The sequence below is a fragment of the Aquarana catesbeiana genome, linkage group LG09 (assembly GCF_042186555.1).
Source record: "Aquarana catesbeiana isolate 2022-GZ linkage group LG09, ASM4218655v1, whole genome shotgun sequence".
NCBI lineage: Eukaryota > Metazoa > Chordata > Amphibia > Anura > Ranidae > Aquarana > Aquarana catesbeiana.
In genome coordinates this window covers 68,237,467-68,262,861 of record NC_133332.1, presented here as the reverse complement: position 1 = coordinate 68,262,861, position 25,395 = coordinate 68,237,467, and the positions used below count along the sequence as shown (strand labels likewise).

The window sequence follows — 25,395 nt, the reverse complement described above, 5'->3', positions numbered from 1 at the left end:
CAGAGCCTCGCACAGCTGCGCTGTTTTAAAATTGTGACAGCGGGTGTGGGGAGAAGCTCCCCTGCCTGCTGTCACAAGGGGGGATTAAGGGGTGCTCTTCAGTAACTAGTTACATTTTGCACCCTAATTACAGGTGTAACATGTCACTAAAAGTGAACTTATTATTTAAACGTAAATTAAAATTGATTTGGGTCATTTTATTTTTTAATAAGTTTATGTTTTTAAATATATGCTTTATATGTTTATTTTTCATTATTTTTTGAAAAATATTTATTTAATAAAAATATTTATTTTACAATTAAATGTTGCCACTGAGCAGTATGGGTTTTCAAACAGAGTATTAGCAGGCATTGTTTGCCTTCAGATACTCTCTATCTCTCTCTCTCCCTCTCCCTTTATCTCCCCTCATCCTCTCTCTCTCCCTTTATTTCCCCTCCCCCTCTCTCTCTCTCTCTCTCTCTCTTTCTCTCTCTCTCTCCCCCTCTAACTTTATTCCCCCCCCCCCCTCGCCCTCTCACTTTAACTCTCTCCCCCCTCTCGTTCTCTAAGGGTCACATCTCTGACTCATCCAGTTGTGTGTGTAAATGTTAGCTTGAGCTATTGACCTCTGTGAATATAATTTTTATATAAGGCAGCTAAAAACAGACAAGATAACACATAAAAAGCCCTAAATGTATACAAAACTTTATAAATGATCTTTAGATTCTTAACATAGTATTTAGAATGGTTTGAAAATATAGGCTGATACCAAATTTCTATCTGAATATGACTTCTCTTTGTCAGCATTTAGACTATCGGAGCTACACTTTGCAGAGTTCTCTGCGAGAAATCCCTCGGCTGGAGCGGTCAGTCTCCTTATGTAACAGCATTTCACAGTGGGTTCAGCTCATGATCCTCCACCGCCCAACTCCACAGCAGAGAGCTGAGGTCTTCACCAAATTTATCCACATGACTCAGGTGGGAATTGAACATGATTGCATCTAAATCACAAAGGATGTTGTGCTTTGTGTCATGTTTGCATAATATCCGCAGCCAAAATTGGTTTGATTAAGTTGTATTTTTTATGTTTTGGCATCATGTTGCACTTTTTGGAAATCAGCATGCTGCATGCACCATTTTCTGTGTCTGCAGTGTCAGGGCTTCTTCACACTTTTCCATTATCCTGCATTAAAATGCATACATTTTACTACATAAGACGCAATTCATGTCAAAATACCAATAATTCCAATATGGCTAATTCTCTGTGTTCTACAGGGAGTAGGGAATGGTAAAACCCCCTGCCAGTTCTTTTGTGTTTTTGTGATGTGAACTTAATATGACAAATTGGACCTCTTTCATTTTCTGTCCTGGAGATACAATAAAAAAGGAAGGGAAATCATCATTTTGACTGTAATTGCTTTCGGTTTCCCAGGACAAATATATAAGGTGAATATCCCTAGCTGGGTTAGCAGTAAAAACCTCACAGGGGTTTTAATTCCTTCCATACTCTATCCTGAACTAGAATAAAGTTTTGGTCAGAGATATAGCTTAAAACATAGGACATGCTGCTGTACAAAAGCTGACCATGCACTATATGAATTTCAGGAATTTGCCAAAATGTGCTCAGTGGGTGGCCCTATCGACAGCCTCCCACCCAACATTTTTCAATCGAAGGAGCCAGGTGGAAAATTGACGTCTGAAAAATGGCTGCATTTGATTGCTATACGAGTATTCGAGACAGCCGGCGGGCTGTTAAAATACAAAAGCCCCAGTGGGGGATTCGTCCATCCATGCCGTTTAAATATTATTGTATGGCCATCTTAAAATGATTGTAAAGGTGAAAGATTTTTTTACCCTTATGCCGCGTACACACGATCGTAAATTCGACCAGCAAAAGACCAATGAGAGCTTTTGGTCGGAAAATGCCACCGTGTGTATGCTCCATCGGACTTTTGCTGGCGGAATTCCCGCCAGCAAAAGATTGAGAGCATGTTTTTCGGTCGGAAAATGTTCCTATCCGAAAATGCGATCGTCTGTACAAATTTCGACTCGCAAAATTCCTACGCATGCTCGGAAAACAATTTGACGCATGCTCGGAAGCACTGAACTTCATTTTCTCGGCTCGTCATAGTGTTGTACGTCACAACATTCTTGATGGTCGAAAGTTCAGAGAACTTTTGTGTGACCGTGTGTATGCAAGGCAAGCTTCAGCGGAATTCCGTCGGAAAAACCATCCAAGTTTTTTCCGATGGAAAATCCGCTCGTGTGTACGCGGCATAATGCATTCTATGCATTAAGTGAAAAAAACTTCTGTGTCAGAGGATGCCCCCAGCCCCCCCTTATACATACCTGAGCCCAATCTCGATCCAGCGATGTGCACGAGAACAGTGGCTCTATTTGCTCTCTCCCTTCTCACTGGGCAGACTGATAGTTCCTTAGATTGAAGGAGCAGGGGGGCAGGGCTGAGCCGCCTTGTCTGTGTCAATAGATGCAAACAGGATGGCTCGAGAGCAAGCCCGCACAAGTGCCCCCATAGAAAGCGCCTTTCTATAGGGCACTCACTGAAGAGGTGGAGCCAGGAGTGCCGGTGGGGACCCAAGAACAGGAGGATAGAGGCTTCTCTGTGCAAAACCAGTACACAGAGCAGGTAAGTATAACATGTTTATTATTTTAATACAAAAAAAAATGGAAGGACAGCCAGACAACTAGTATTTTCAGCAATGACAACCTCAGCATTTCTCTAGGTTTTTATTTAATTTTATTGTACATTTGCTTCTGTTTGAATTGCTTGATTTAACATTAGGCTCTATAGGTACGGTCCTATAGAGCCAGAGGCAAAAAGGTGGCTTTTCCCATAAGAAAAAATATTATAATCTCATATAAATGAGAACATGGTCTTAAAAGAGGGGATCCTAGCTGAGGCATGCATTGTACAGCTGTCATCTCGTATCTGTAGGGACCTCAGTAGTTTAGTTTTGTCTTTGGGTAATCAATAAAGGAGCATATGGCCCCAATGGAAAATGGAAGCTGCAGTGATATTTCTTTATTTATTGTATTTGTTTACTTCACAGAAACTCCGTAAGCACCAGAACTTTAACACCCTGATGGCAGTGATTGGAGGGCTGTGCCATAGTGCCATCTCCAGGTTAAAGGAGACCCATAGTCATTTGTCACATGATGTACTAAAGGTAAGTGGAAAAGAATAATGTCTTGTATAGGATTTGTAATTAAAGGCCAAATACACCCAAAAAAATAATGAACCATCTATCTCTCAAATCAGCTCCATTGGTAGGATTTTCTTGCAGGAGGTTGTTTCTGTTCCCTCCCAAGGGGCTAAAATGATGGAGTCGCTCTCTTGTATTTGATTTTTTATTAAGATGCTGTTAAAAAAAAAAGTAACATACACCTACACATAAAAATGGGACAATTCAAGAGACGCTATGTTCACAATAAACTGTAAATACATTATAGTATCAATAGCCATAGTGGTTAGAAATAGTCATATCAAAACATAATGAATAAGTAATAGTACAGTCTCCCAGTTTTAATCATCATCAGTCTGTAACACAGTGACTCAGACCGTGGACACCACATTTTGTCAAATTTATCAGGAAAGCCCCTATTGGAGAATGTAATTTGGTGTAGGGGAAGGGCGGAGTTAACCAATTTATTCCATTGTGAAGCAAAGGGGAGAGAGGATCTCTTCCAGGTAAGAAGAATAGTTCTTTTTTGACATAAAAATACTTAATTCTTATTAATTACTTGGCGTGAGAATGAATTTGGAGTATCAGCCCCAAAAAAGACACGCCTTGGGGCATCAGAGGTTACTCAGGGCCAATGCAGTTTCAATAAAACAGCTGGCCTGTGTCCAAAAAGATTGCACAGGGGGGCAGGAGCATAGTGTTTGAGTCAATTTTCTAAGTTCTTTTTTTATTCTCCATTATGAAACATCCATCAAGCAAATGTGACATTTTTCTGGCTGCAGTAGTTGGGTCATTCCGGGAATTCTGGTATCACTACTTCCCCACAGCAGTGGGTTGTCTAAGCTGGGTGTGGATTTCGAGTGACGATAATTTGGCTTTCGAGTGACAGCTGAAAAAGCTGTCACATATTTTTCTTAATCATTGTGATAGTATTTATCATTGTTAGGGCTCATTTACACTTGCTTTGACTTCAACACATATTAAAGCACCTACCACTTCAACATGCTTTTATATGTGTTTTTGATGCTTCTGTTATGCTTCAGTGGTGTTTTTTTGAAGCTTTAATGAAGCTTGGCAGATGCCCTGTGCTGATATCCCATACCTGCAATACTGCCAAAACAAAGCAAAGCTAAAGCTGAATTAAAGCCTCTCAAAAGCTTCAGGTGCTTCAAGCAAGCTTTGTCATAGACTTCTAGGGAGGCTTTGAAGACACTTTGAAGCACCACTAAAGCGACATGAGGTATAATTTTTGAAGTAAAGCAAAGTAACATGTGGACAGGACTGTAAGGTAACCATTTTATTTAGTGACCAGAGGACTTTGACAGGGGCAGCCAGGATGACACCCCCCTGACACCCCTCCAATGTGTGGCACCCGGGGCGGACCGAACCCCCCCCCCCCTTTGGTATGCATACTGACATAATCTACATAGTATACTATTATTTTATGCTTGCAAGGTAATCCTTTACTGGAAAAAAACAATGACACCTTCCCTAACTTATTGGAAGGGGCTGGTTAACAAGATAGTTCCATACTACAAAGCTGCATGTCTGAGCAGGGGTGCCCAAAAAAAAAAAAATTGGGAAATTCTGACAAGTTTGGTTATATAATACTACTGCCACGTATGAATAGGATGTTGACTGTCATGAAGGACCTGGTCGAATTTTTAACCATCCTGGTGAATACCTTTCAAGATCTGCTTATTAGCCCCTGAAAGGCTCCTTCTCTAACTACGAAGCCTGAGATGGATCCTGTATTCTATATATAAACTTGAGGTCGATCTGTGTTTTGTTATATGCTTAGGGGACTGCCTTTGTAGCCATGCTTTTTTTTTATATTATGCCTCGTACCCTGCAACAGTTGCTTGCTTTTGACTAGACCAACTTATGGTTCCTTCCCCATACTGGAAGATGAATCCACTTGTGGATTTGCGGTCTGTGCAGTTACCGGCCCAATCAGCATCCACATATCCGACCAGTTTTGGATTTGATGTTGCTGGTAGCCGGAACCTTATCTGAATTGTTCCTTTGAAGTATTGCATCACATTTTTTTACTGCGTTCCAGTCACGCTGACAAGGAGCTGAAACTTTCCTGCATAGTATGCCTACTGCTGCGGCTATGTCTGGTCTTTTCACAGTGGCAACATATAGCAGCTTACCCATTGCTCTGCGATACATGTCATTATTGGGTAGCAAGTTTTCTGCTTCATTGCTCTGGTTCCATAGGAGTTTTCATTTCCTTTGCATCCTTGCATATGGAATTGTTCCAAGATTTCTGAGATTTTCTGAGATTGGTTGAGAAGATAACTTCCATCTTCTTCTCTCTCTCTCTTTGGATTTCCAGATAGTAGCTAATGTTCCCAAGTTCTTTGATTGCAATATTTTCTTTCAGCTTGTGAACTATCTGATTGTAATCCCTTTCTTGTTCAAAACAAGTTATAATGTCATCAACATAGATAAGGATGTATATCCATCTGTCTTCTTGATTCTTGGAGTAGAGACAGGGTTCTGCTTTACATCATGAGAATCCCTCTCAGGTAAGTACTTTGTTCACTATCTCATTCCACATCCTTGCAGATTGCTTAAGACCATAGATGCTCTTCTGAAGTTTACACACAAGATTCTTCTCCTTGCTCAAACCCTAGTGGTTGCTCCATTTAGAGGTCTTCCTTAATGTCTCCATATAGGAAAGCAGTTTTGACGTCTAGGTGTTTGACTTGCATGCCCTTCCCGGCTGCAACGCTAAGAAGCGCTCTGATGGTGGAGTGCTTTACGACGGGAGTGAATCTTTCATCGTAATCTTCACCAAATTTCTGTGAGTAACCCTTGGCAACTAGTCTGGCTTTGTATTTGTGGATATTCCCTTCTGCGTCTCACTTTACTTTGAAAGTCCACTTACTTCCTATAGTTTTGAGGTTAGGAGGGAGCTCTGTGAGTGTCCAGGTTTTATTTTCTTGAAGTGACTTTAATTCTTCTTCTGCTGCCTTTCTCCATTTATTGGCTTCATATTTTGACAGTTTTTCTATGTCTTCCCAGGATGTTGGTTCAAGTATGCTGTGTGTTTTAACAGTGTATGACAGCTTGCGGGGTGGTATCCCCTTTGTAGTCCGAGTGGATCTTCTGATTTCAGGCAGTTCAGCAGGATCTGGTGAGGAACTTCATTTAGGCGATGTGAGTTCCACCTCTTGTTTTGACTCCTGCACAGGTTCACTTTGGTCGACCTTTTTTCTGGTTTGCTTGGCGTACTCACTTCACAGCTTTCGGGGATCTGTGTTTCTGATGATGGGCTCTCATTAACCGCTTGCCGACTGCTTCATGCACATATACTGCGGCAGAAGGGCACGTACAGGCATACTAACGTAACTGTACGTTGCCCTTTAAGAAGCAGCTTGCAGGCACGCCCGCTGCGAGCTCTGCGAGTGTGATGGCGGGTCCCGCGGACTCAGTGTCCGCGGGGATATCCGCGATCATCTCACGGAGAGGAAGAACGGGGAAATGCTGATGTAAACAAGCATTTCCCTGTTCTGCCTAATGACACTGACACTGATCACAGCTTCCTGTAATCGGGAGCGGTGATCAGTGTCGTGTCACATGTAGCCCCTCCCCCCCCCACAGTTATAATCACTCCCTAGGACACACTTAAACCCTGCAGCGCCCCCTCCTGGTTAACCCCTTCACTGCCAGTCACATTTACACAGTAATCAATGCATTTTTAATTGCACTGATCGCTGTATAAATGTGAATGGTTCCAAAATAGCGCCAAAAGTGTCCATAATGTCACAGTCACGATAAAAAATCGCTGATTGCCGTCATTACTAGTAAAAAAAAAAGTATGAACAAAAATACCATACCCCTATTTTGTAGACGCTATAACTTTTGTGCAAACCAATAAACGCTTATTGCGTTTTTTTTTAACCAAAAATATGAAGAAGAATACGTATCGGCCTAAACTGAGGAAAAAAAAATGTTTTTTTTATATTTTTTTGGGGGATATTTATTATAGCAAAAAGTAAAAAATAATGCATTTTTTTCAAAATTGTTGCTATTTTTTTTGTTTATAGCACAAAAAATAAAAACCGCAGAGGTGATCAAATACCACCAAAAGAAAGCTCTATTTGTGGGAAAAAAAAACGTCAATTTTGTTTGGGAGCCACGTTGCACGACTGCGCAATTGTCAGTTAAAGCAACGCAGTGCCGAAATCGCAAAAAGTGCTCTGGTCTTTCGCCAGCCAAATGGTCCGGGGCTTAAGTGGTTAAAATAAACACTATGGCTTACTATAACTTTGTCAGTCTTTGGGTGTAGGAATCTGTAACCCTTAGTTTGCTCACTGTAGCCTACTAGAATGCCCTCTATGGCTCTGTTCTCCAGCTTAGATTGCTTTTCACTTGGAATATAAGCATATGCTTTACATCCAAACACTCTGAAGTGCCCTATGCTAGGATTTGATCCATGCCACATTTCGAATGGAGTACTTTTAATGGCTCTTGGTATTCTGTTCTGTAGGTAGGTAGCAGTCATGACTGCTTCTCCCCAGTACTTGTGAGGTAGGTTGGCATCTGACAACATGCATCTGGCCATTTCTATAAGAGTGCATTATTTCTGCTACACCGCGAGGAGTGTATGGTGCAGTTGTCTGGTGTACTATTCCTTGTATCTTCAGATACGCGGCCACTTCTTTGCTTATTTATTTTCCTCCATTGTCGGTGTTTCATTCTTGTGTTTCATCCGATAAGTAGTTGTGTACCTGGAATAATCATCGATATAGGTCAGTAGATATCTGTTCCCACCTGACATGGGAGTTTTCATTGGACCGCATACATCACTGTGTATGAGCTGCAGGGGGGTAAGTGGTTTTTCTTTGAAATGCCTGTGGAAGGGGAGCATATGTGGCTTTTGCTTCACTACAGCACTTGAATTTCATGAGCACTTTGCAAGGTGCTATTGTCAAATCTTCTGATAAGCCTTTCAATATCCTGTATAGCTTCTGCACTGATGTGCCCCAGCCGCCTGTGCCATAAGTGAATACATTTACTGTGTAGGTCATTAGAGACTATATTGGCTTGCTGGTCTGTGGTGATGAGCTTGTATAGGTGATCATCCAGTTTTCCTTTTGCAAGGAATCGCTTATTATTGTGAATTGTGCATTCATCACCCTGAAACTTAACTGTGAGACCGTTGTTTGTAAAACTTTTCACTGATAGAGGGTTGCCTTTTAGTTCTGGAACATACAGCACTTTCTTTACAAGGATACTCTGTTTACCCTGTGGTGTAATGCAGTTCAGGAAGCCCACTTCAGATGTGATGCTTTTCCCATTTGCTAGCAAAACTTTGTCTTTTGCACTGTAATCAATGTTTGTGAAGAAAGTCTCATTGCTAGTCATATGGCTTGTCGCACCTGAGTCTATGCACCAGCCACGTGGTTTGCCGCTTTGTGTTACTTTAAAGGTGTCACTTCATGATGTGTCTTCAGTTTCCTTTGTGATTGCTTTGACTCTTTCTTTTGTGGATAGCTTTAGCTTTCACTGCTCCGCTTCTCAGATAGAACAGTCCTTTTTTAAGTGACCGGTCCTTTTACAGCGAAAACAGGCTCTGCTTTCTTTGTTGTGCTTTGGGCCTTTGTACATCTTAAGAGCTTTGTCATCATGGTGCATATTTTCTTTTCTTTTGTCATATTCATCGATTAATTTCCCTTTGACATACGCTAGTGTGAGCTTCTGCTCAGGTCTGATTTCTAAAGCATTAATGAGAGCAGTATATGTCTCTGAATAGCTGCAGAGGAGCAGGGCAACAATATGGTTATCTTTGATGTCCTCTCTGATGGCGCGCAGCTCCACTATGATCTCTAGCATAGCTTTCACGTGGTTACACATTTGCTGTCCTTCTTCTAGTCTCATCTTATACATTTTTCTTAGCAAAAACAGTTTGCTGTTTAGACTTGAACGCTCATGCAGTTTTTGTAATGAAGTTGCTTTTGTCTGTCTGTCCTATCCCAGTCCTCCATCTCTCCATTTGTGGGTCTGTCTGTATTCAGTACTTGCCACAAGTCATCCTTGTTCAAAAGCATTTACATTTTAAACTTCCAAAGCTGGTAAATGCCATTAAAGGAAAAGAAACACAGCGCCTGTAAGCGAAGCATTGGTAAACCATTTAATAAGTCAAAAGTAAAACTACTCACAAAGCGAGCATAAACAGAAGCATGATAGTAATCCTGCATCAAAATCCGGAGGTGTTTTTTCTCCTAAACATCCATGTCTCTGAAGTGCAGCTGACAGCTAGTGCAGGTGGATTCCAGCATTTGCAGCCTATGAGAACATGGGATATGATTTTGGTGCAGGATTACTTGACATATGAAGGACATACTCCACAGTCTCTTACCAACCTGTTATACATATTCTAAAACCCCCTCCAAATCCCCCCACAAATGACGTGACAAGGTTTTGGAGTAAATGGCCTGACGGCCTTTTATTAACAATTACCGTAAATAGAACAAATAACTTTTTAAATAACATTTACATAACCATTAACCGACTTTTATATATATATATCTTTTTGGGATCTTCGAGGGCAACAACACACACTGCGACCAACTCTTTCAAACTTTATGCCTCCAGTCACAAGTCCCCGACTCCGAGACGATACTCAACCTTCACAGTGACCTACCTTTAACCCCTTCCTGGTTAACCCCTCATAACCGGAAGGTACCTGAGAACCCCATACCACAGATGAGTCTCAACCATGTTATATGTATATAACAGCCATCTTCTCCTCCTCCAAAGACGCAGCACTGCTGGGCTGTACTGACAGCCGCACTCATTTTAACCAAACCACGGGAGGGTGGGGGGGAATCTCTCTCTCCGCCGCTCACCGACTGACGTCACTTCCCCCTCTCCTGCTCTTACAACCCAGCTCTCCTCCCTGCTCTGGCCACCACCCTTCTCTTAAAGGGGAGAACTTTTTCTACTCTAATGCCTGAATGTGGCTGTCCACATTTGTCATGCTGTCCCTCCGTCCATTCTTTCCTCTCCTTACTCCGGGACTTCCTTGACATATGAAGGACATACTCCATAATCTTTTACCAACCTGTTATACATATTCTAAAACCCCCTCCAAATCCCCCCACAAATGACGTGACAAGGTTCTGGAGTAAAAGGCCTGACGGCCTTTTATTAACAGTTATGGTAAATAGAATAAATAACTTTTTAAATGACTTTTTACATAACCGTTAACCGACTTTTATATATATATCTTTTTGGAGTCTTTGAGGGCAACAACACACAACCTGGTTACTGCGACCAACTCTTAAACTTTAGGCCTCCAGTCGCAAGTCCCCGACTCCGAGGCGATACTCAACCTTTGCAGAGACCTACCTTTAACCCCTTCCTGGTTAACCCGACCACTGACTGATGCAGCAGGGCTGAATGTAAATGTGTTGCTATGGGTGGGACGGTTGCCAAAGAGCAAAGTATTTTGAAACCGCTATCGAAACCCGATTCTAATAATTGTGCTGCTTTTTGGTCGGGGTACCTACTGAGGAAAGGAAGCATCCTTTCCACCCGCACCGGCATCATCCCTCTTACTCGCAGATTCTCCGGCACGCCCTTTTCCCCTTTTAAAGCACTTTGACAGTGCATGGGATCCCCCGCAGCCAGAACACGTGTGCTTGAAGCGACGGTTTGCTCCAAACTTACACCTGCCCTCATTAAATTGCCAACAGAAGCCCTATCTTTTGTCGGTTGGTTGTCCTGAGGCCGCGGTACCTCCGACCCCCCCCCAAAAAAAACTGATTAGGAGCCCGTGCCACTGTCATAAGCTTCATCCACAGGCTAATATCCTTGTGGTCCCAGCATAGCGATGGTCAGACGGCCATCCGTTGTCTAAACTGCTCGTCATACCTTAGCCATGCCACGCCGCCATACGTCCGATGTGCCTCACTAATGGCCTCCAGATAGACGAACAAGGCCGAGCAATGTTCGGGTGTCTTCTCACCCACTACACTTGCCAAGATAGTGAACGCTTGTAACCAGTTTGAAAAAGTATGAGGAATTAGACGATATCTGCATTTTTCCTCATCCTCCTTCCTGCTTTCTTCCGGCTTCAGTCTGTCCAGATTGAATTTTTTTCAGCGGCACTAATGTAAAGATCTCCACATATTCCCCTTTCCAAATTTTTTCTTTTCTGTCTGTTTTAAGATGGGCACCCAGGGGGCCCTCAAAACTGACATAAACTTCGCCAACCTGACTGAATCCGTTTTTTTCTCACCTGCCTTTTCTTGGCTGTCCGGAGATGGAATGTTGACTGGTACTTCGGGAGCAACACCTACCTCTGTCACTCCAAGCAGGGGGGGCAGAGCCATGTGATGTACTGGGCTCCCTCATCATAGCACTCCTGCCTCTGCGCTGGGTCATCCTGCTGTCTCCATTCCTGGATCCCTGAGGGTGCTGTGTGCTGGGGGGTGGGATGTCTCTAACTATCCCCTGCTGCCTCTGACCGCCAGGAGAGGTGTCAGGGCTAAAGCACTCCGGTGGCCTGGACCGCCGAGCACACGGTGTCACTTGCCTCTCCCTGTCTGGCGCTGCTCTCCACTCTGCTATTATGGCCTCCACTTGTGCCTGCAGCCAGTCTGGTCCATGTGATGCTGCCGCCGCTCGTAACTGTGTTATTATGCTGTTAATAGCCGCCATTGCTGTTAATGAGGAAAGCGATGAGAGCGTGGCAATCTCTCTCTCCGCCGCTCACCGACTGACGTCACTTCCCCCTCTCCTGCTCTTACAACCCAGTGCTCCTCCCTGCTCTGGCCACCTCCCTTCTCTTAAAGGGGACAACTTCTTCTACTCTAATGCCTGAATGTGGCTGTCCACATTTGTCATGCTGTCCCTCCGTCCATTCTTTCCTCTCCTTACTCCGGGACTTCCTATCATGCTTGTGTTTATGCTCCCTTTGTGAGTAGTTTTATTAAATGGTTTACCAATACTGCACTTAGAGGCGCTGTGTTTCTTTTCCTTTGTTGCATTGCAGAGACTGCTTCTAGCTCTTCACACTGTTTGTCCTTAGTGCTTGTACATGGATTCCTCTCCTTCTTCATCTTAGAGACTGTTGCTATTGACTTCATCCCTCCTATTGAGAGACTTTATTAATCGCATTAATTTGATCTGTTTACACCTCCAGGGTCTCTCCTCAAACGAGCGCTGAGTTTATTTTTTGTCTGTTGGTAAATGCCATTGTTCAGCTTTGCTATTGCAAACTTCACATCTGAACCACTTGCATGTTTCATCAGCTTGTATACAGTATTCACTGACATGCTGTACTCACTGAGTATGTTTTCCAGTGCCTCTGGGTGCTGCTGGGTGCGCTGGGGTATCCTCTCCAATGCCTGGGTGCCTGGGACCCATAACCTATTAGCAGGTTATTGAAATCATGCACAGCAAGCTTGTTGTATGCAGAGGATAGCTTTACTTTCATGGAGGAGATCTTTATCATGAACAGGAAGGAGGAATATACAAGTACATGCACTGAACATAGATAGAACATCCTGTGACTACATTACCATAGAATAACACATTAGAACACTGCAGTGCCACCTGTTGGGTAGAAAGGTATAATGCAAATATATATATATATATATATATATATATATATATATATATATATATATATATAGTTCACAATATAGAAAGCTACTTCCTGTTGCTTCTTCCAACACCGCCCCCTTATCCATGCGTCCAGCCCCTTGCAGGATGCTGGACATATGAACTCCAATGGGGGGGGGGGTTTGAAGCACCTGATTAGAGCCTGAGGCTCTAATAGGCTTCAAAATATTCACTATTGAAACACCGATCCTCTTCCCGGCTAATCAGGAAGCGGGCCTGAGACCCATCTCCCGATTGGCCAAAAGGAGAAGCATCCCGATTGGCCGCCGAGAAGGGAGGAAATGGAAGCCACCGTGATGCCTGCAGAGAGCAGGGGATGCTGCCGTGATGCCTGCGGAGAGCAGGGGAAGCTGCCGTGATGCCTGGGGAGAGCAGGGGAAGCTGCCGTGATGCCTGGGGAGAGCAGGGGAAGCTGCTGTGATGCCCGCGGAGAGCAGGGGAAGCTGCTGTGATGCCCGCAGAGAGCAAGGGAAGCTGCTGTGATGCCCACAGAGAGCAGGGGAAGCCGCCGGTGATGCTGGGGGGGTGGCTGTGGGTGCACTGTTTGCAGCCCCCCCCCAAAAAATTACCACCAGCCGCCACTGGAATGAACACTAAAGCGCTAAACATGCCTAGTATTTGGCTGTGTTTACAGGCATTTAGGAGCTGCCGTGATGCCTGGGGAGAGCAGGGGAAGCTGCCGTGATGCCTGGGGAAAGCAGGGGAAGCTGCCGTGATGCCTGGGGAGAGCAGGGGCAGCTGCCTTGATGCCCGCGGAGAGCAGGGGAAGCTGCTGTGATGCCAGCAGAGAACAAGGGAAGCTGCTGTGATGCCCACAGAGAGCAGGGGAAGCCGCCGGTGATGCTGGGGGGGTGGCTGTGGGTGCACTGTTTGCAGCCCCCCCCCAAAAAATTACCACCAGCCGCCACTGGAATGAACACTAAAGCGCTAAACATGCCTAGTATTTGGCTGTGTTTACAGGCATTTAGGCGCACCAAATGTTTTCTCTGCTCAAACATTCATCTCCTGAACGCGTAAGTGTTTTTTTTTTTTTTTTAGCCTCTAAATTCTCCTCTTCTAATACACCTGTAAACGCCTATGTGTGCATGGACATATAGGCTAACATAGAGGTGCATTTAGAGGCTGAAGAAAAAAGTGAAATGCCTGTGTTTGTATGTCCTGTGTGCATAAGACCTAAAAATTGTTCTGCTGCTTTACTCTTTATTTTCTGTAAAGTTTTTCTGGAAAGTTTGAGGGAAGAATAAGACTGCAGAGGGCTGTGTCATAGTCAAATGAAGAATAATATGTAGAAGGTATAGGTCTAATGTGTGTCAGGGCGTGAGTCATGGTCTAACTTATGTGTGACTGTCCAGACCTATGAGAGAGTCTGAACTCTGTCACAATCCAATGCGTTGTCTCATTCTAAGAATTTTACCACAAGCCCTCACCACAGAAACTAATACGGTGTTTTTTTTTTTTCGCTGTTGATTCCGTGGTTTTACCTTGCTGCTGGGTTGCAGTACAGGAAACAGTTCAGTAGCAGTCCTGAGTTGTTAACTCTTATTTTGTGTGTTAATGTATAAAGAACCTAGTAAGAATTCAGTAGAGAGTCCAGCAGGTTTTGTATGAGGTTCTCTGTAATGGGTCACAGTTACTTATGCCCCTTTCACACGGGCCAGATCTGGTTTTCCTAGGCAGGGGATCTGCCTGTTGATCCCCTGCTGAGCTGAGCAGAGCAGCCAAATGACAAGTCTATGTCTGCTCCGCGGGCAGTCAGATGTAAACGGACCGGCTGTCCTTTACACCTGACTACCCTCCGATCTGATCCGGCCAGATGGAGGAGAATGGATCCCTTTCTATTTGTTTTTATCGGATCGCAGGTAGCTGGGTGTAAAGTTAGCTGGGCCAATCCTGGGCAGGTGCACAAGCTGCACCGTACCCAGGTGCCGCAAGCTGAGGCAGAGGGGGGGCACCGAAGCGCAAGTGGCACTCTCCCTGGGCCTGGTGCCGCGACGCTTTACGTTTCTATGGCACACTGTGACACCCAGGATCAGCCCTGCGGAGGGAGGAGGATGGAGAGTCGGTAAGTGAGAGGGAGGAAGGAGGAGCGCAGGAATCACAGGGGAGGGCGTTCGCCACCACCGCTCAAAGGGGAACCGTTAACGAAGAATATAGATCCGGTGAGTAGAGCCACATCACCCCTTCCCCCGATCCAGTGTGTGTCTGGGAGGTGAGCTGCTGGGTGTGGAGTGGGGGGGAGAAGGCCATGCCGCCTTAAGGGCCGGGGGAGTTGGCAGCGGTGGGGTTAATGGAAGTGGACTACCAACATCTTTCTTCATCGCTGGCCTCTACCGAGGCCTCGAGTGACGGGTGGGAGACACTGGAGGACTTTTAAGATGGATGGGGAGGAGTAAGCAGCCCAGGGCCTGGGCCCCACTCTGCACAATCAGTACAGGCAGCCTGAGGAGAGGGGCCCTAGGGCTCTGTATTAACAAGGCAAGAAAATCTCAGCCAAAATGAACTGGAAACAAGTCCTGTTTCTGTCTTTTGCTGCAGCAGTCTACCTTTATTTTGTGATAACATTGCAACTTGTTTCCTCTGATGCTGATTTTAGAGTGATCCTTGTGTGCTTTTTAAAGGGATGTTTCCATATTGTAACTCATTATGACATATAGTAAAACTCTAAATTCAAAAGTTTAGAATTAACGGTGATAAGCTGTGGAGCATTATCCATAGGTGTTGTGCCATTGACTCGTTGCCATAGAAACATTTGTAAAGGGGAGGAGTTAATAAGATGAACACGCTTATGTGGGGGCGCCAGAAATATTTTTGCACCCAGGCGTCTGTGAGCCTAGGATTGGCCCTGAACGTCAGTTTATATCCAACCGCCCATAGAGGAGAATAGAGGGTCCGATCGGGTCCACCTAAAAAATGGACAGACCGCCCGAATCAGACCTTTCAAGTGAAAGGGGCCTTGGAGTAGGACAGTATATCAAGTGAAAACCCCTTTTTCTTGCTTTGGATGGAGTTGGGAAGAAATAGAACCCCTGGTGGGTTTTTACTGCTCTCAGGGTCTCTGGATTACCCTCACTTCCTGTCCTGCTGACAACAGTTTCACCAGACATGAAGCGAGGGAAAAGCTGCAACTGGGACGCAGACAGAAATAAAAATCTGACAGGGGTTCTAGCCTTCCACTATGCTACTGAAGAAAAGTATTTGTATTTCTGTCTGCGTTGCTGTTGAAGAATTCTCTCACTTCCTGTCTGGCAAAACATTGTCAGCAGAACAGGAAGTAAGGGTAAATCTCTCTAACAGAGCCCCATATAGCAGAACAAACTGTCAGAAGTTAAAACCCTTTGCCACTCTATCCAAAATTGGAAAAAGACGTTTTAGGGGGATATACACTTTAAATTTAATAAGACATACAGTGGCATGGTATGGGGCCAAAATATTGGGACGCCTACCTTTACACGCACATGAACTTTAATGGCATCCCAGTCTTAGTCCGTAGGGTTCAATATTGGATTGGCCCACCCTTTGCAGCTATAACAGCTTCAACTCTTCTGAGAAGGCTGTCCACAAGGTTTAAGAGTGTTTCTATGGGAATGTTTGACCATTCTTCCAGAAGCGCAATTGTGAGGTCAGGACTCTGTGGCAGATTGAGACAAATTCAGTAAGGTGAATGATTTATTTACACAGATGGCAATAAAAAAAGCTCTACAAAAAAAACAACACATACACACACACCAAAATCAGAGTAAAGCCGCTGAACACACTACTAGTTTTTTTTCGTTCAACCTAGTTGGACAACATGTTGCTGAGGCTTCGTTCAGTCATAGGAAGAGTGGCAGAGAAGGTGGCCGGCTGACCGATGCCTTTAAACAATTTTCCAGTCCTCAGCGCCAAGGTCTGATCGGTTCATACAACCATCGCCAGCGTCTGCATTACACGGTGCAGGAATATCTAGGGGCAAGAGCAGACTTGGAGACCTTTCCAACAGAGCATCCACTGGGTTACTTGGTCTTGAGGATGGACCACTGGCCACACCCCCAGGCACGATATTTAAAGGAATATTTAATTTTTATTGTTTCACTTTAAGCATTATTATAATCACTGCTCCCAGTTTTTTAAAACTTTTTTTGCATTGATACATGTCCCCTGGGGCAGGACCTGGGTCCCCAAATACTTTTTATGGCAATAACTTGCATATAAGCCTTTAAAATTAGCACTTTTGATTTTTCATGTTCGTGTCCCATAGACTTTAATGGTGTTCGTGTGTTCAAACACATTTTTTGCCTGTTCGCATGTTCTGCTCTGAACCGGGGGGCCTTCGGCTTATCCCTACTCCAAATAAAGTCTATGGGGCGGCCAAAAACATGCGATTTTGCCCCAAAGAATCTCATGTACTTTGTCAAGCTTCGTGTGACAGGTGACAATCGACATAACATTTAGGTGTGAATGGGCTTATTGAATAGTAGGATTCTTCATCTTGAGCGTTGTTGCACTTCGGCAATAATGGGACAAAACACTCTGGTGTGAATAGGGGCTCAAAATCTGCTTTTTTCACTAGATTGCTCCATAGAATTCCCCAGATTGGATCCTCTCTAGCTCTCATGTTTCACTCAATAATGGCTTAATCATTAAGGAGAGGGAGAGGTGGTACCCTCTACAATCAAACCCTTATGAGTTAAATGCACCATAGAGAGAATCTCAAGCAGGAATTACTGTGGACCAGCCAGGTGAAAAGGTGGATTTTAAGCTGAATTTGGCACATGCCATTTTGTGTTCATTGTGCAGTGGATTGAGCATTTGAGCTTGGAAGCCACGCCTGCACCCGTGGTGGGAAGCCAAGCGTGAGGTGTGGGTTTGGAGCAGTACTACTGTAGTGATAAAACACTTGATGGAGGTTCTAACTCTTCCTCATTCTGTACAAAACTAGAAGAAATGTTTTGGCTGGAGTTAAGTTCAAATGAGCAAATACAGGCGTACATGATTGCCGTCTGTGCCTTCTAATATCTATCTAGGCATGGTAACACCTTTTACAGGCTTTGAGCTAGTGTGCCCTTTAGAATAACCCTCCAATGCTTTTTCTTGGCCAGACGCTCAGCGAAATGACGGAGTTATTGTCCTCGAGCAGTAACTACAGTACATATCGGAGAGTCTACAACGAATGTGGTGGATTTAAGATTCCGATTCTCGGTGTCCAGCTCAAGGATCTAGTTTCACTCAATGAGGCTTTACCTGATTATTTGGATAATGGGAAAATCAATGTCAGCAAACTGCAGAGTCTGTACCAGCACATCCTGGAGCTTCGGCAGCTGCAGAAAGCCGTTCCACCATTCCAAGCCAACAAGGATGTGATACTGCTGCTAACAGTGAGTATAGAACTAAGTATAAACATCCATTCACAAAAGCACAATGCATGTAGTACATACAGTATAGTGGGCTCTATAGCACAAAGCAGTAGATACCACACAGCGTTTTTCAAAACTTTTTATTTTTTAATTCACTAGAAAAACGCTACCAAAATACCACATGCGCTATTTTATGAAGCAATGCGGTATATTAGTAGTGAAACCTTGCGTTAATTTAACGCCAGCATCCAACGGCATCCTTAACAACCAGTAACTGTCATGGTTGTTAAGGAGCAGGCAGCCACCGTGTCCTTAACAACTGATGCATCATCAGCTGACTCCGGGGTTCCCCTCTGACAGCTCAATGTAAAGAAAAGAATTGCCGCATTAAAAAAATCATGCATAAATTGGCATGGGGTCCCCCCCCAATACACACCAGACCTGGTATGGATTTTGATGGGAACCCCCACGCAAAAAAAAAAAATAAAAAAAAGGTCCAGACCCTTATCACCTTATTATCCGAGTAGGCAGCCGAGAGAGCAATAAAAGGGGTCTCCAGATTCCGATAAGCCCCCTGCCCACAGACCCCCACAACCACCGGGGTTGTGAGGAAGAGGCCCTTGTCAACATAGGGACAAGGTACTTGGGGGGGGGGGGCGGAGCCCTCCTGCTCCAGAGCACCCACCCCTAAATTCAGGGTATGTGGCCTGGTACAGTTCGGGGGGGTTCCTTTCCTGGCCTGTCGGGCTGCATGCTTGGATAAGGGTCTGGTATGGATTTGGGGGGGCCTTACACTTTTTTTAGTTTTGACATGGGGGTTCCCCTTTAAAATCCATACCAGACTCAAGGGCCTGGTATGGATTGTGGGGACCCCACGCCTTTGTTTTTTCCCGTGATTTTTTAATGTCAGAAATTCTTTTCTTTATATTCAGCTGTGGCAACAGTTAATGACTCATTGGTTGTTAAGGATGTGACAGTCGCCCGCTCCTTAAAAACCATGACAGTTACTGGTTGTTAAGGATGCCAGCGGCCACCCGCTTCTTAACAACCAGTTAAAATCATACACATTGCTTAAATACCGCATGCCTGGACCACTACTTAATTACCACATGCATTTAATTACTTATTTCCTTCTGTGAAATTAGTTTAACACCTGTTCATGTGGTATTTACCAAGGTTTTTTTGTGTTTTGCAGTAAATACCGCAAAACGGTATAGTGAATTGACAGTTTCAGGTTCGCATGCAATGTTTAGACAAAATGTGTCTGGACACTTAAATTCCGCAAGGGAGATGCTTTTGTTAATGGAGCCCAGTATGACTTGACAGGAAGTGAGAGGAAATCTAATAATAGAGAAGCAGAATGGAATAAAAACCAGACAGGAGATATTCGTGGAGTCAAGATTTCCAAGGGCTGTAAACAATTTTATCACTATTATACCTTTTGTGGGAAAGAAAGCCATCCTCCAAAAATGGATTTACCCTGCGCAATCCCTCATCTCATTGTTCATAGAAAAACTAACTTATGCTTTACATATGGAATAGATGGAGGTTTCCTTACAAAAAGAAACACAGCCTTTTTTGAAGCACAACAATCAATACCAATGCTTTAAATATACTTATTGGTATAAAACTAGACTAATAACAAAAGGACCCTCTAACTACAAAACTCCCACTTCCAACCTAAATCACACCCTGTGGTTTGTTAGACAAGGCCTCCACTTCTTCTTTTATATATTGCCAGATATAAAACCAACCACCACCCACATAATGTTCAATGATTAACGTTCCATACTGGGCTCAGTGTTACCAGTTCAATCTCACATTATACTGTTAAAGTAACTATTTGCCTGTACTGTCCTGTTGGCCAAATGTTGCGGCCATCCTTAATGTTAACTGCATTCTTGCTTGAAATAAACACACACATATACACCCCCCCGACAAGTCCATTCCCTGCTCTACTTTGATTTTAAAGGTGTTTTGTGAAAGCCCTTTGTAATTTTTAATACGTAAAAAAAGACAATTATCAGTGGCATTCTCTGGATCTGAAATAAGCAGGTGTTCCTCTTTACTTACAGACATCATTAGATACCTTTTACACAGAAGATGAGATCTACTCCTTGTCCTACACTCGGGAACCACGCAGTCCCAAAATATTGGTAAGAAACTGACTGGATGAAATGCTTGGAATTTCAGTATGATTCTGACCAAGGATTGTGAGCTGGAGTATACGAGGTGAGTCTAAAAAGTTTGGTGAATGGTCCGATATCTCAACCACAACATGGACCAGGTGCGCGCACATACACAAGGCTATCCAGAGACACGTCGAGAAGCGCCACCTAGTGTGGAGTACACGTGACCGTCAGGATGAACCCGCTGTGGGCAGTCGAACATAGTCAGTGTGAGAGGTAGAGTCACAGCGCAATGAAGCAACGAGTGAACATCAAGTTCTGCTGTAAAGTGGGGAAAACGGAGATGCATGAAATGTTTGTGTAAGAAAATATGTTTACGACTGGTTTAACTGCTTTTACGATGGGAAGGAAATGACTGAAGATGAGCCAGGTTCGGGTCGGCCGTCAACAAGCAGAATCCCAGACATGATCGAGCGAGTGCGACAAATGGTGGCACGAGATCGGCGACTGATTCTACGATTGATGGCGGAGGAATTGAGCATTAGCAAGGACATGTTGCGCACCATCGTCTGCTAAGATTTGGGTAAGCGGAAGATCTGTTCCCACTTTGTGTGCAGACTGACATACAAACAGAAAGCCAAACGGATGAAAACCTCTGGAGATTTCATTACCATGTGTGACCAGGATCCATCCTTTCTGCGAACCATCGTCATAGGGGATGAGACCTGGTGCTACCAGCAATCGATGGAAAGGTGTTCACCGCCCGCGACCCAAAAAGAGTCGCCTTCAAAAGTCCAAGGTCAAGACAATGTTAATCGTCTTCTTCGACAACAATGACATCATCCATAAGGAAATCCAAGAATGTGTGACAGCTGTTCTGTGATCGATTCCTAAAGAGGCCTTCGCTGACAGTTCCCAGGAGCTTTATGAACATTGCCAAAAATGTGTTGTGGAGGATGGCGATTATTTAAAAAACAAAAAAGGTAATTGGTTTGTATCTTCTGTTTTGCTTGTTTTCTGATACCATTCACCAAACTTTTTAAACACACCTTGTATGCTCTCATGGTTATCACTAGATGTGTCTGGGCTGCTTATCAAATGCTGGGGCAGAAGGTGCCAAGCTTGGAAGACTAGCAGCCTAAGAAATAGTCAGAGCGGTTTATTACACTTCAGAACAAACATTTAAACGGGGGGGAGGGGGATAAAGTGAAAAATAAGAGGCAGCTGGCATAAGGGTTCAACATCCTTATGCCTCTATAGCTCCAATTATTAGTGGAGGTTATGCAGTTAGCAGCCATGGTGATTCATCAGCTTTGACCTTTTACAGGATACCCAATGATATCATTGCTTTCTTTCCCCAAAAACTGTTATTTTCTGCCAATATTTTTTTTTTATTAAACATTTTTAATGGTTTTTATGATGTATATCCTTCTCACAGTCCACCACAGCTAACAAGCCACCTGCTGATATTCCACACTGGACCCCTGACATTGCCATACAGCCGGATCCCGAGGCCCTCAGTCGCAGTGTAGAGCAGATGGTGCAAGTGAGTATACAGCTTGATATCAGACATAGCTGCAAGAGACATACTATAGTACTGAAATTATGCCCAACACAAAGATCCCTTGGCTGGAGCTTTTGGAAAGTACACTATATAACCATTTCTGTTACATTGAGCTACACTTACTTTTAATTTTGCCATTTAAGTATATAGTTGCTGCAAATGATACATCACTGTTTCACAGCCAGCCATAGTGTGAACGCACTCACTTCCTGACCACTTCCTGTTGTGCTTTAACCCTGCACACAGCAATCCATCACACACAACACACAAACAAGCATTTGTGAAATATTGTTGGATTTAGAGAGGCAATAGTGAAATTACAGAATGATAATGAGAACAATTATATACGGAGCCCATAGTAACCAATCCTGTTCACCTCTTCATTGGAGAAGTACGAGTGAACGTAAGCATTTCACTGTATTCATGATTATTTTGTAAACTCCTAAAAGGTGCGATTGTTTAAAATAATATACAGCAGGGAAAATAAGTATTGAACACTTCACCATTTTTCTAGGTAAATATACTTTTAAAGGTGCTATTGACATGACATTTTCACCACATGTCGGTAACAACATGTGCAATCCATACATGCAAAGAAACCAAAACAAGTTCAGAAATTAAGTTAAGTGTAATAAAATGGAATGACACAGGGAAAAGCATTGAAATTTAATACTTTGTACAAAATCCTTTGTTTGTAATGACAGCTTCAAGACGCCTCCTGTATAGAAACTAGTCGCCTGCATTGCTCAGGTGTGATTTTGGCCTGTTCTTCCACACAGTCTTCAAATTTTGAAGGTTCTGTGGGCCTCTTCTATGAACTCTGATCTTTAGTTCTTTCCATAGATTTTCTATTGGACTCAAGTCAGGTGATTGGCTGGGACATTCTAGCAGCTTTATTTTCTTTCTTTTAAACCAATTGAGAGTTTCCTTGGCTTTATGTTTGGGATCATTGTCTTGCTGAAATGTCCACCATCGTTTCATCTTCATTATCCTGGTAGATGGCAGCAGATTTTTAGCAAGAATATCTTGGTACATTTTTCCATTCATCCTTCCTTCAATGACATGAAGTTTGCCAGTACCTTATGCTGAAAAACAGCCCCACCCCATGATGTTCCCACCTCCATACTTCACTGTTGGTATGGGGGTGTTTTTGGGGTGATGTGCAGTGCCATTTTACCTCCAAACATGGTGTTTAATATGGCATCCAAAGAGTTCAATTTTGGTCTCATCTGACCAGACTATATTCTCCCAGTATTTCACAAGCTTGTCTAAATGTTGTGCAGCAAACTTTAAAGGAGCTTCAACATGCTTTTTCTTCAGCAATGGAGTCTTACGTGGTGAGTGTGCATACAGGCCATGGTGGTTCAGTGCATTACTTGTACCTGCTAATCAGTGCCATCTTAAGAGCATTATAGGCCCCCGGGCAATACAGTGCACTGGGGCCCTGTCTACACAATCACGCATGAGAATAAAAATGCAAATTATCAATAAGGCTATATTTATTGGTACTTCCAACAAAATCAGTGTTTAAACATTAACACAATGAGGTTGATTTACTAAAGGCAAATCCACTTTGCACTACAAGTGCACTTCGAAGTACAGTCCCCGTAGATCTGAGGGGAAGATCTGAAATGAGGGGAAGCTCTGCTGATTTTATCATCCAATCATGTGCAAGCTAAAATGCTGTTTTTTATTTATCTTGCATGTCCCCCTCAGATCTACAGCGACTGCACTTTCAAATGCACTTTCAGTGCACTTTCCAGTGCATTTGCAGTGCACTTGTAGTGCAAAGTGGATTTGCCTTTAGTAAATAAACCCCAATGTTTGGACAATACAACAACACAAGCTTGAAAACCAAGAAGTTGAAAAAACAAGAAATTACTCACTTGCTGGTTACATAGTTACATAGTTAGTCAGGTTGAAAAAAGACACAAGTCCATCCAGTTCAACCTTAAAAACAATAAATAAATAAAATAAAAAATATCGTACAATCCAATATACCCAATTTTATACCCACAGTTGATCCAGAGGAAGGCAAAAAAACCCCAGCAGAGCATTCTCCAATTTGCTACAGCAGGGGAAAAAATTCCTTCCTGATCCTCCAAAAGGCAATCGGATTTTCCCTGGATCAACTTTACCTATAAATGTTAGGATCCAGTTATATTCTGTACATTTAGGAAAGTATCCAGGCCTTTCTTAAAGCAATCTACTGAGCTGGCCAGAACCACCTCTGGCGGGAGTCTATTTCACATTTTCACAGCTCTTACTGTGAAGAAACCTTTCCGTATTTGGAGATGAAATCTCTTTTCCTCTAGACGTAAAGAGTGCCCCCGTGTCCTCTGGGTTGACCGTAAAGAGAATAACTCAACACCAAGTTCACTATATGGACCCCTTACATATTTGAACATGTTGATCTTATTCCCCCTTATTCTCCTCTTCTCAAGAGAGAATAAATTCAGTTTCTCTAATCTTTCTTCATAGCTGAGCTCCTCCATGCCTCTTATCAGTTTGGTTGCCCTTCTCTGCACTTTCTCCAGTTCTCCGATATCCTTTTTGAGAACTGGTGCCCAAAACTGAACTGCATATTCCAGATGAGGTCTTACTAATGATTTGAACAGGGGCAAAATTATATCTCTCTCTCTGGAGTCCATACCTCTCTTAATACAAGAAAAAAACTTTGCTCGCTTTGGAAACCGCAGCTTGGCATTGCATGCTCACCAGTGCCCATCCATGCTGACCACTAAACTGACCTACACGACCCCTACACTACTGATCCCCCCTGACACCCACTTCCTTTCACAGTCCCCTCCTTTCTGGTATCCCGGTCCCCTTTACAGCCATCTTCTTTCTTTGCAACAAACACAATTCCCTTTATGTCAATTCCCTTTATGTCAGATGCGGCATGTCCGAGCAGAAGGCGGGAGCTGTTCAACTTTCCATGTAACAGATGATTGGTTGCTAGGACCGCCCCTAGCAACAAATCACAGGCTTTTTAACTTGAAAAGTTGGACAGCTCCCGCCTTCTGCTCGGATATTCTGTCTTCTACCTGCTTATTGTAAGGATGAAAGTGGCGGTGGGGAAAGGAGGAGCTACACGGAAGAGAAGAGGACACCCAGGCAGGATGTTCAACAGGTTCACTGTTGTCACCCTGCACATGCACTCCACCCGCCATGCACCCCCTCCAGCAGCGATACTCTGCAGCATGCACTGGAACTGTGCACATGCAGTAGTTGCAATGGGTCCTGCCACCTTCCGCCCCAGCCAGCAGTCACAGTGTATACAGGCAGTTTTCTATGTACTGGACAAAGGGGCCCCGCATATCGGTAAGGGGGGCGTGCGGCCGCAGTGAGAGTGGAGCCGCCCATCCCCAACCTCAGTACTTAGATTTACATAGTTACATAGTAGGTGAGGTTGAAAAAAGACACACGTCCATCAAGTTCAACCCATGTGTGTGATTATATGTCAGTATTACATTGTATATCCCTGTATGTTGCAGTCGTTCAGGTGCTTATCTAATAGTTTCTTGAAACTTTCGATGCTC

General features: G+C 43.7%; 1 protein-coding gene across 2 annotated transcripts in view; it reads left to right on the top strand.

The window, feature by feature from the left end:
- RASGRP4 (RAS guanyl releasing protein 4) overlaps positions 1-25,395 on the top strand; it is a 73,803-nt gene that overhangs the window by 33,702 nt on the left and 14,706 nt on the right. For both annotated transcript variants that reach the window (XM_073598706.1, XM_073598707.1), the window contains exons 7-11: positions 784-957; positions 3,051-3,167; positions 17,906-18,181; positions 20,236-20,316; positions 21,728-21,835. In XM_073598706.1, the coding sequence (XP_073454807.1) occupies positions 784-957; positions 3,051-3,167; positions 17,906-18,181; positions 20,236-20,316; positions 21,728-21,835 (756 nt within the window). The remainder of the gene's footprint in view (positions 1-783; positions 958-3,050; positions 3,168-17,905; positions 18,182-20,235; positions 20,317-21,727; positions 21,836-25,395) is intronic.